General features: G+C 38.5%; 1 protein-coding gene across 1 annotated transcript in view; it reads left to right on the forward strand.

The window, feature by feature from the left end:
- The window catches only part of dock2 (dedicator of cytokinesis 2), a 91546-nt gene that overhangs the window by 65571 nt on the left and 13478 nt on the right, over positions 1-12497 (forward strand). The window contains exons 27-34 of the mRNA XM_003444683.5: positions 8156-8254; positions 8526-8620; positions 9496-9574; positions 9709-9809; positions 10108-10166; positions 10483-10631; positions 11454-11539; positions 11728-11884. Coding sequence (XP_003444731.1) covers positions 8156-8254; positions 8526-8620; positions 9496-9574; positions 9709-9809; positions 10108-10166; positions 10483-10631; positions 11454-11539; positions 11728-11884 — 825 coding nt within the window. The remainder of the gene's footprint in view (positions 1-8155; positions 8255-8525; positions 8621-9495; positions 9575-9708; positions 9810-10107; positions 10167-10482; positions 10632-11453; positions 11540-11727; positions 11885-12497) is intronic.

Here is a 12497-nt window from a genome sequence, read left to right on the forward strand (position 1 = left end):
TTTTCATACTCCCCTCATGCTCTGTATTTGGCTGTCCCACCACTCATCCTCCTTTAAGCTTATTGTCTTTCTTCCCCTGCTCCCATTCATATGAGCTGAGAATGACACTGCTTTCTTTCTTGTGGCAAATAAGGCAATTAGATAAAATGAAAAGAAAGTAAGATTAAACACCATATGACATCGGGTTTAAATTATGCTTAATGATGAATGCTTTGTCTTTTGAGCCTTCCAGGAATTGTGTGTGTGCGTGTGTGTGTGTATAAATTAATTTCTTCTTTTGTCGTGCATCAAGGAAGACAAGAATGTTTTACCATTTTTCACATCTTTTACTGGCAGCTTTCAGATTTAGAATTCAGGTTTAGGGATTGATCTTGTACGGTTTTATTAGGATAAACATTTGTTAGGCTGTTAGTGGTTAAGAAATAAAGCTGCAGGGAATTTACAAATGTAGTGCTTGTACAATAACATAATGCAGTGTAGGGCTTGATTCTCCATTCTAAGCAGTGATTGTCAGTGAAATGTTTTGAATATTTCTTTAAAACGCTGCGAGTTTGTGTGTTCCCTGAGCGGCTGTTTGATGCAGTGTCCATATAAATGTCCCTCCTGACCCCTCCCCCATCTGAAAATAACTGGTGATGTATGCACCACTGCAAAGTGGTTGACTCACCTTGTGTTGTGTTTCAATTGACCTCTGGTGTGATGAGGTAAATGGTGTGTGTATGTGAGTGTGACAAATATAAATGTATTTATGCACATTGCATAAGCAGCAGTCGCCGCAGTTCAACACATGAAGGCTTTTAAAAAATATTACACGTGTGCACGGAAACATGCGAGGGCCATAAATCATGAGATAGTTGTGCCAGAGCTTAGAGGTCGTGGTAATTTGATTTGGGAGTGGAAGATGAGAAGGGGTTTGAGAGTGTATGGTGTGTGAGCTTGAGACCAGAGAAAACAAAAACCTGTCCTCTTTTTAAGCCTGTAAATGTTTTATTTCACTGCATTTTTTTCTCTGCTCTTCCTTCATTTTCCCTTGACCTCCCCTCCTCTTCTGTCTATGCGCACTCTTCCCTACTTGCGTTAACTGATTTACACAAGTAGGAAATGGACTGAGGACACATTGATCTGTTTTCTGAACAGTCAACAGGCGTACAGGTTTGCATACGCTGTGTAATGCACACAGATAGACACTCGTGCTACCTCTCTCTGTTGCTCTGAGTCAGACAAACATGCAACCAATCCATCCTTACACACAACGGCTCTAATTACTGCTGCACACAATCCATCTCTTTTTTCACCCCCCCCTTCCCCAACCACCTCCAACAGTCTCCCCACCCACCACCTCTCTACATTTCACCTCAGCCCACAGGTGTTGGAAAAAATGTGTCTGCATGTATTTGTGTGTAACAAGGAGGTCAGTGATGAGCATGTCGCTGTGAGGGAGTACAGTAAGGAGTGCTGCAGGCGTCCAGTGAGAATGTGTTTTTTAGATGTTCTATTTAAAAAAAAGGATGACGAAAAATCACACTTGAGAGCAACATAATGACTTCCCACCTAGGGGGATGTCACAAAAGGAACCATAGAGGAGGGTAAAGGGGGAGATTGGTGAGGAGAGCACAAACGGGATATAGACTGCTGTGAAAGGCATCATTGGACCTGATATGGAGTCATTTGAATGGATTGTTCTTATTGTGTGCCCTGTGTTTTAAATTGAAACTCAAGATGACTTCCAGTGGATAGTCATCCACTAGTCTAGGCTAGTGTCTATATGTATATATCTTGGTTATTTGCACTGTAAAAGGTGAAAACATGGGCGTGGATCAGTGTGTACTTAGTGCACTACTTGATTCCCTGTTCCACACTATTGATTGGCCGTTCTGTCAATGTCAGAAACAGCTACTCGTGTAAAGATTAAACCCTAAAACCTTAAGCATTTAAATTGGGACTGTCACAGTTAATGCTTTAATTCTCTGTCTTAATTTAAAATTAATGATATGTTAATTATATTTAATTGCATCCATCGTCGTTCCACTGTTTATCCTGCTGGGCATCTCATGGGCATAATGAACTTTAAACAAAATTCAAACTCACTGACATAGAGTCTATGCAACATTTATAAGACAGAAAAGCCCAGGCTCAAAAAATATGAGCAATTAAATTGGGATTGCCAACTTACAGCTACCACTGTGAGTGAGAATATTGACAGGGGCTGATGGCAGGGGTTACTAATATAATAACATAGTTACTAGATAGTGCTGATCTAATGAAATAGATACAACAGTGTGCACACTAGGGTGGCTGTGATGAAGGCTTAATTGAGTCAGTTTACAATTTCATGGTCATTTCCATACTTTTTTAATTATTGTTCACTGTGTTCCTATTTTCATTATTGTGTTTGATTCTAAGGCTTTAGGTAAGGTAAAGCAGCCCAACAGAAACTGGAAGAATATTTTAACTTCTTTTTTCAAAATAAAGTTTGTCGTTAAATACATCGCTTCAGTCTATTGAACAATCTGTCTTTCTTTTTGCCAGCTGTCTTCTGAGAGAGGACAGCTGGCCTTAGATTACTGGTTTATGATTTTGTCATCTGTCATCTACCACACAAAACATAACTTTAAGGACATTCAAATGTCATGCTAATGCATTTTGAGATTTCTCAATTATGGTGTTTTGTAAGCGATAACGTTAAATTAGCAACAGCACCAAATGATAACACCTTGGCAGCTGTGTCTTACTCTGTATTCTTGCCTTAATCACAGGGTTGATGCTACAGTCTGAGATGCTAGCTTCTCTGTATGGCAAATTTCCAACACAAGTGCCAGTCTACCAGCTGAAGGGTAGAAAAGTATACTGTGTAATTTTCCTTTCAGTGTAACAGTTCTGTCTCCATGTGAGACATAATTTGTCATTTGTAGTGATAAAGTTACCAGTGTTGTACTACGGTATGTTCATAAATGTACATATCTCTCCTGCTTTGGGGACACTCATATGGATCTTCCTGATCTGTAAAATGAAAGTAGCAGGAATTTAGGCTCAGAGAAGAGACTTGTACAAATAGACCTAAGATACAAGCCTGGATTACATTTGTAAATGTGAATGTTGTGGTGAAATCCTGATATTCAAATTTTTTTGCTATGTTTAAGAAAAAAATCATAGAAAAAAAGTTCCCTCTTTTTTGGTGTATTAGATTAGTTTGGTTAGCAATCATGGACGCGAAACACACATCTCCATACATCTCTGCAAGCATAAACTAGTTAAAGATAATAATAACATAAAACATATATCCATTAAATCCTACTTGTATTCTGTTTGTATTTTGGTTTTACAATGGACCAACCAGGAACATTTGGTGGCTGGAATTCCACATGAAAATTTCTCGTTTCACACTTTTTTCTGCTAATTATGGCTCAAGAAACAATAGAATTTGTTACAGCTTACAGTAACTGTAAGCTGTAAGCAGGTATAACATCTGGGTTCAATTACTATTTCAAACTAGTAATTTGAGAGTGTAAATCTTGTCTTCTTGTTTTAGATGGCCTAATATCATCTGTTGTTGAGTGGATGAATGCTGACGGAGATCTATCGCTGCTTTCACTATCAGTAAAAACATTTCGTTTGACGCTGTCACCACAGTAATGACAGCAACACATTATCAGCCAGCAGATGATATGCAGTGAAAGTTATCAGGATACAGACTGCTTTGTCAGGTAACTGTCATTTGGAAGCAACTCGGAAATTACAGCTGTAAATTTGTTACCAACAGCAGTGGCCAGAATGAGAGAATGGATAGACATATTAAAGGAAAGCAAAGGATGGAGGAGGAAAGGAGTGAAATCTCAGACCTTGGCAAAGTCTGTGCCGTGTTTTGCCAGTAACCTTTTAGCTGTTGTGTAAGGCCTTTGCCTCAACAAGCCCTGAGCTCTCTCTCTGTCATACACAGTGTGATTGTCTGCAGTTTTATTATTATACACAACAAAAATATACCTTCCATGCGTCTTTGCGTGCAACAATGTGTTGATGAAACACATTCATGTGTGAGGATGCAGGAGCATTTGATGGCTAGATATTTGGCCCTTTGAGCATTTGTGTTGTGTTTAGATGGCGTTAAAGGAGATTGAGAGCATTGCCCCTCAGAGAACACCAATTAGAGTGAAGTAGGGCAATATGACACGTGACCTACACTTCAAAACAGTAACATCCACATATACACCAGCACAGTGAACACTAAACCAAAAATTTATGAGCTGTTGAGTAGTTTTCCTGACTAAGTGTGTGTGTGTGTTCCTAATCCTATTACTGATCAGGCAGTGCACTCTAAGGAGGCAAAAAAGGAAGAGCGAGGGGTGAAAAAAAATAGAGTTAATTGTGCTTCTTGATCCTGTCTGTTGGTTTTTACCACCATTGGGGAGAGTTTCCTACTAAATTACATATATTAGTATATATGCATAATTGAAAGACTTGCCACTGCTGTCAATAACAGTGTTTTCTCATACTAAGGTTTACTTTCAATGACAGGAGTTAATTTTAGTGACAGATAAGTTGTTATTTAAGCACAAACTAATCATTGTTCCCTCATTTAAGTGTTTCTTCCAGCACTTACTCTGTACTTAGGTGTCACACTAAACTGATCTCCCAGCACTTTTAAGAGGAAAGAGAAATGTGAAAGAAGGGAAGCGAGATTAAAGAAGGAAGTATGGTGATGGGGTCTCTGGTGTCACTATAGTGCAGATGGTTGGGTGGAGGATGGGGGTAGTTATACCCTGAGCACTAACACACAAACACACACACACACACATAGACAAACGCACATACACATGCGCATTCAAGAACATACATTCTCAGTAAGATATTTATTAGCGACTAAGCTCTGTAGGCACCGATTATATGTATGCTTTTTATTTCATCATTCATTCCTTTCTTCTTCTTCTCCTCCCGCCTTTGGAGTCTGTCGGCAACCCCAAGGACTGCATGTTAAAAGTTTAGAAATGTGGCACAGCGTTCAGGGACAGTCCCTGGATTCTGAGGGTGCTTTTAATTATGCTAACTTCCTCAAGTCCTCTCCTCTCCCTAAATTGTTTCTCCTTTGTCACAGTGAACGATCTTTCAAGTCCTTAATTGCATCTTGAGGAGAGAGAGAGCTTCTAAAAGGGCTGAGAGCAAGGAAACACGTGTAACCCACAGAAGCCTTTTATCAAGTGCTGTGATGAATAAATGCTGCACCTCCTTGTGGGACCACAAACTATGTGTACTGCTTTTTTACTCACATTTACTTTGTGTCGTCATCTATAGGCATTAACAGGTAATATAAAAGATGATATTGATTTACTGTAATCAAGTTGTGTATAAAAATCAATGCTATATATTCAAGAATAATTCACTTGCAAAGTGTTTTAGGATCACACAAAGTTGCAGATTTTTATTCATTTATTTTTTGTTTCTCTACTTTGAAATTGAAATGTACGTGTTCTAGCACAGCTATGTTGTATTTTACTGTTTAAGGAACAATATTGCAAGTAAATAAAAAGACTATGGCATCATCTCAAATAGCAGAAGATTATCATGTAGTTGGTTTGACAGGTGATCCAGTTTTGCAGCACATAACAGACTAACACAATGGAAGTAAGGTTTGATCATTTGGCAGCTTTGGCGTCTCTGTCCTTGCATTTCTTACACATCTGTCACCAGCATTGCTGCTATCAGGAGCTAAAAAACAACCAGCTTAATAAAAAACACCCCTCGCGTTGTGTTTGAGGCTTGACCACGCCTGCACCGCCACTGGTTTAAAGTTGCAAAGTTTAAAACGTGGATAACTTTTTAACAAATGAAGTACTGCTGAACTTTGTGGCTTACGCTGAGACGTTTTGATTTTTAGGAAAATGTTTTTGACGTTTTCCACAAAGTTGTCACTGATAAGCCCTAAACCCATGATGACCAAAGTTGACGTACAAATTTTTGATTTTTTTTTTTAAAGCAATAGTCAGTCACAGTCAACTGAAATCAGCAGCAAGCTTACAAATGTGGTAGTGAGGTCATATCTCAGCAATGCTCGGAGCTATTACATCCAAACGTAATGCACAGACTCGGGACCCCATTGTGAAGACTGTCTCTTTCCTATGAGTGCTTAAAGTCACGTTTCTAACACGATCACATTAAGTTGCCATGGTGACTGTGCCCTGCTGAACCACTTGCCCCCTTCATTGCTGCTCGCAGCTACGTTTTAATGAAGTTTTAATGAACTTTTAAGTTTTGTTTGCATACATGACTGAAAAAGTATCATTGCTTATTAGAATGCAGGCAAGCACAAACACAAACCCTGCCACTTTTGATCAAATTAAAGCTGTCATCGCATTAGATGCCATTCATCTTTCATCTTCAATTAGTCATCCATCATCCTTAATCTCTGTCTCGTGTCTCCTTCTCTGCCACCAACTCCGAAGGATAATTTCTCACAAACCCCGGTGGCAGAAATACCTGTTCTGAATGTTTACTGAACTCAGTGTAGCAGCAGAAGAATAGAGGATCATAAAAAAATCTATATGTTGTATAACGAAACAAGGGCATGTAAGGTAAAACATGTTAGTGTTTACCGGTGTTTAAAAATGTTCTGGCCCTTTTGAGGCTCAGTGGTGTGATGATTATGTGGAGTGAGGATTTATTTACAGACAACTTGAAGAAGTAAAATTGAACCTGGCAAATAGAGTCAATGAAATCAATAATTTACTGAGTATAAGAACAAAAATGATTGAAAATGCAACAGTAGTCCAGCTGGTGGAGAACATGAAGGAGGAAGAGTGTAGATTGACAAAATTTGACTTAATCAGCAAAGATTTCAATACTTTTAGGAACATATATAATATGCGCAAACTTTAAAATAAATTCACATTTTCTTTCATGCCAGTAATTATTCATGTTTTCTTCAAGTCGATGTAGATCACTTTCTGTATTTTTTTTTCTCTGTTTTCTTTACCTTCATTGACCATTACCATTCTCAGTGCCTTCCCCCTCTCAGCCTCTGGATGTGGAAAGATCTGCTCTAAATTTTCCATGAATTTTCTGCTCTAATCCAGCGCGAGAGAGTTTTTCCTCAATATAAGTACTTTTCACACAGATTTAAAGCTAACTTGGTTAAAACTTTTTTTCTTTTTCATGCCTAGCCTCATCTTTCATGTCTGTCTCTCTCACAGAAATCGCAGCTCCTTCTTCCACCTGCTCTGTCTCAGGACTCTTTTTTTTTTCTATCTTCTATCGCTGACGCTTGCTAATACTAAACTCAGCGTGTATCTATGTGTACTCAGCTTGGGCCATATTTCAAGTTAAGTGCATGAACTGATGAGTTAATCCAAAAAAACCCCAAAAAACTCACAAACATGAAGCATTCAAAATCTGTTTCCTTTTTTCTTAATGGTTTTTTTTATACAACATCACATGTTATCACACTATAAAGCCCCTTTGTGGTGATATTAAGGTTGACCACATCACTGAACTTGTGTCTGAATCTGCTTTTTTTTCCTTCTTGTGTTTGTTGATGTTTGAAAGGTTGTCGTCTCTATCTTTTCAACAAGTAAATCAGATGAACTATGTTAAAATAAATTTTTACTGAAGTTCATTGTACCTTTTCTCATTTGTTGTTATCAGAAATTCTCAGCGGTTTAGTTCTGTATTTATTTGGAGTGATCGAGTAATTCAGAAGGTATTTCTTTTTAATCTCACCTTGTGGCAGGGTGCCATGATGTAAACTATAGAATGTAATTTAGAAGCTACAGACACTGCCAGCCTTCCTGGCAGTAGTTGGGTTTGGTTATAGTGATTATGATAATCTGGAAATTCCATGGTAACAATGAGCTGTTGATGCACACAGTTTAATTTCTGTTTCGCTATGCCTCAGACTTGGTGCAGTATGGATAACCTTAAGTGACTCAAAAGTACCCTGCAATAGATTGCTGACCTGTTCTGGGTGTACACTAACACACCCCTCACCTTATGAAACTGGAATAGTCTCCAGCCCCCAAGCAAAAGCTGAAATGGATAAGTGGTTTAGAAAATAGATGAATGTATGGATGGATGATTCAGTCTTCGGCTTAAGATGTGTAGCTCTCAGGCTAAGAGTAATGGGTTATCTCTTTCTTTCTTTCTCTCTTTCCACACTTTACCTCTGTAGTCGAGGGTTGTTGCCTGCATGACAGCTATTCTCAGTCAGATGGATGATCGACACTATTGTACATACATCGAAACCTTCAGTGGAACTACTGATCTTGTGGTAAGTGCCTCACACACATATCCGCAGATGCCAGAAAATGTTTTTTTTATAAACACTTATTTTGACAAATAAAAAAGAAATAATTATCAGTTTGAATATATGAGTTTTAATTTGTGTCATTTTTGCTGTATCTGTCATTTTAGTGCAGCAAACTGTCTCATTTTCCTATCAAAGTATAAATGAGGGGTGGCTCAAGACTTTGCATATTGCTGTGTAGCACAGTTCTATATTCTCATTTGTCTCTTGTTCTTCTTGTCTCCTTTTACTACAGGACTTCCTAATGGAGTCCTTCCTCCTTTTCAAGGACTTGATTGGGAAACATGTGTATCCATCTGACTGGATGGCCATGATCATGGTACAGAACAGGTAACATATTGCAAATATGTACACACACATGCACAGAACCAGTTTGAAAGTCTTCTCTTGCATGGTTCCACATGTGTTTGCCCATGAGCTATGGCTTATGCATTTAAAAAGTCGACATCAACAGTCGACTGGTTCATCCACACGAACCCACACAGGGATAAGTTAGCGATAGGAAAGCTGGGATCAAGGCTGTGATGATGAAAACGGCTGATGTGACAAATATGACTGTGTGTGAGCCGATGGAGTGAAAGCTATCAGTGTTTTTTGTGATGTAAGCTAAAGGCAGGCTAAAGCTGTGTCAGACGAAAAGGCAAATAGGAAAAATTGAAAATGAGGTACAGGAAAAGGCAGTTTGATAAGGAGTCTGCAGACCGGGGTTAGAATGAAGATGTGCAGATATAGAAAGAAAAGCCTACTTAAAAGAAAATGAAAGAAGGAGGGGGAATGAGAAGGAATGGCATTTGGTTCTGTATAATGGTGATAGATAGACAGTGTTGAAGCAGAGGGAGCCTGAGAGTAGTTTTGCTACTTAACTTTAGAAATCCATAAGGCCATATCGCGCCGATACACCTGCACACTTTGTTAACTTGCGATCATGATCTATCACTGTGACAGAAGATTTGAATTGAATGCGATATTGCATTTTTTTGTCTGAAATAACAGTTTAAAGCTGCGGCTTTAAGCTCTAGAGCTGAATTCTTTGATAAACAAAAAATACACTGCATTGTGGTTATTTAAAGAATCCCATCCTTTTATTCTTTTTTTATTCGTATTCCCCTTTTTTAACATTCAGCTTGATCAAACACAGCCACAGCAAAGTTTACTTCATTGACTTGTCTTGTTTATTTATTTATTTTTTTATATCTGTTCATTAGGGTGTTCCTAAGAGCCATCAATACATATGCTGACACTATGAAAGAAAAGTTCCTCAATAACGATGACTTTGAAGTCCAGGTAACTGTATTTTTATGTGCAATATTTCCCAACTTTGTCTCATATTGATGCCATCCTTCTTATTGTGTCTGAATCCCCTTTAACGGTATCTTTCTCTGCATCCCCTCCCTTCCTCACTCTTCTTCACTGTCTAGTTGTGGAATAACTACTTCCACTTGGCAGTTGCGTTTATTACCCAGGAGTCCCTGCAGCTTCAGCATTTCTCACCAACCAAGAGGAACAAGATTCTGGCCAAGTGAGAGAAGAGCTATTTAATTTCCCAATTTACCACACCTACTCTCCCCACTGATTTGTGGTCTATTTTGGATTCTTCGTTTGCTGTATAGACTCCCACTACCTATTAAGAGTGTGTGTTACCTGTAGATAGGCATTTAATTTAGATCAAGTTGAGTAAGAGTAGGTGAGCATTATCTTTTCCACTCAGTAATAACAGTATTGATTAGGACACTGCTTCCAAACTAATATTCTAATGTCTTCTTTTTTCTCTTTCTGTGTATTTTTCCTTCCTTATTGTCCCACACTCTGAATTCCAGATATGGAGATATGAGAAGGCTTATTGGCTTTGCAATCCGTGACATCTGGTATAAACTAGGTAAGAACTGTACTGTAATGTGTAGTTTTTCTTCTTCATAAACTGTGGATAGAAAGGTTCATGAGTCAGCAGTGTTTCACACTGACAGACATCAATCTGAATATATCAGTGCACTAAAAAACATCACAGTTTTCTGTGGCGTGTACAGAAAAGTAGGGTTATATCCTCCACAGAGCTAAAGCTCTTACTGTAGGAGAAAAATACTTCTTGTATTTGCCAGACAGAGACCTGTAGTGTTACCTGAGGGCGAGTGAAAAATGCTGTGTCTGCATATACGAGCAATTACGTGTGTTTATTTCTATCTGTGTTTTTTCAGGCAGTCATAAGATCTGTTTCATCCCCGGCATGGTGGGTCCCATCCTGGAGATGACTTTGATTCCTGAGGAAGAACTGAGAAGGGCCACTATTCCCATCTTCTTTGACATGATCACCTGTGAACATGCACGTTTTGGAAACTTCAGCAAGGTACACACATATAGGAACACAAGCAATTAGTATACATACTAAACTAAAGACAGTCAAGCCATTTAAAAAGTAATCGTGATGCAAAATAAACTTAATCAAATTTTATATATTGCATTAATGGATTGTGAAATTAACAACCTGAAGACAGACTTTGATGCATTTGTATCTGTGAATACATGCTAAAATAAAAAAAAAAGACAAGGAAAACAGATCAAATAGAAAATCTATAACTGTGGCACATACACATTGTGCTCCCGCATCGATTTCCTGTAATGCAGCAGATAAAAGTAAAAGAGACACCTTAATTATGCTTGCATGCATAATTGATTTCCACTTCTGTTGCTCCCGTCTTTTGCTTCTTCATCTACCTTTTGTCCCACTCTTTGCTTTCCCCATTTTCAATGCTGTTCTTTATGCTATTAATCAAGCTCTGAGTGATAAATGTCCTTTTGTTCTGATACAGGAAATATTTTGCCCTGTTACTTGGAGTGTATGCACACAGCACTATTGTGAGGTGTTACCCAAGCAAACACTTATTCTTTGTTTTAAATACAAAAGGACAAACAAAGATCACTCATTAGGTAGGCAGGAAGAGGGAATCTGATGACTCAGTAGATAGTGATGCAAAGTTGTTTGATGTTTACTCTGAAAGAGAAAGCCTGAAAAACAATTGATAAAAAGAATAAAGAATGAGCATATGATGACACTCCAGAGCTTTGTAATTTGTTATCTGTCTGCCTTCTAAAGATGTTTGTATATTAAGAATAGAATACAATAGAATATAATAGTCACTTTAAAAAATAATAATAAAATATTCTGCAGTTTGAGAATGAGATCATTCTGAAGTTGGACCATGAGGTGGAGGGTGGTGGAGGAGATGAACGCTACATGCAGCTACTGGAGACCATGTAAGTATTAGTTATACGTTTTTTTCACTATACACAATGCATTTCCTGCTAACTCTCATGAGCAGCATTTCACACCTGGCTCTGGTCTTCTACCAGTACATTAACAGACAAACTGAATAACCCTGAATAACAAGGTAAAACCCTCTCAGAGGTCTCTGATGATTAACTTGTGGAAGCATGTCTGCCAGATTGCTGGACTGTGCTGCTGAGAAACACACGCTGAGGCCACAGGTGCAGCACTTTGTCTCCTTGGTGAAGGGGCTCCTCATTCGTCTCCTTGACTACCGCACCGTGATGAGCGATGACAGCCGCAACAACCGCATGAGCTGCACAGTCAATCTTCTGGTAAGTCCCACCTTCTCTGAAATCAGCTGGCAAAGTTGCCAGCGCTTGAAAGTCTTGTTAGCATCATCATCATAAGCTTTCTAGTGTCTAAGTGTGATATGTTTGTGTCATCATGGATTAGCATTAATTCCTACTTACCTTGTGATTCTTGTAATATACAGTGCCTTGTTGGTGTAGTGTCTCATAGCAAAGAGTCGCTGATCTTAGATGTATGCACATCAACACCAATAAATCCATTAGTAATTGAAAGACTAATATAATGTGAAACTTTGTTTTATATAGAATCCAAAGCAGCCAATCTAATGAAGATTTTATTATGAAACACTGATTTTATTTCTTGCCTTATGTGCCAAAGCCTTTCTCTTTCTTTTTCCCCATTTAATTTGGGTGCTGATTGATCTAAAGGCAAAGATTCATCTCCTTGTCTGGTCTCCTACTGTTTGCATTGGGTTGCATCAGCTCCTGTCTGTTCCACGTCCTTTCTCTTATGTGATCTCCTAATCAGATTCTCCCCCACGGTATTCTTAGGTTTAGTAATGGATGCCATCTACCCACCATACGATCTTCTCCACAGCAGATTAAATCGTATGATTCCTCAGCAAAACTCTTTCTT

Source organism: Oreochromis niloticus, linkage group LG2 (assembly GCF_001858045.2).
Source record: "Oreochromis niloticus isolate F11D_XX linkage group LG2, O_niloticus_UMD_NMBU, whole genome shotgun sequence".
In the NCBI taxonomy this organism is placed as follows: Eukaryota; Metazoa; Chordata; class Actinopteri; order Cichliformes; family Cichlidae; genus Oreochromis; species Oreochromis niloticus.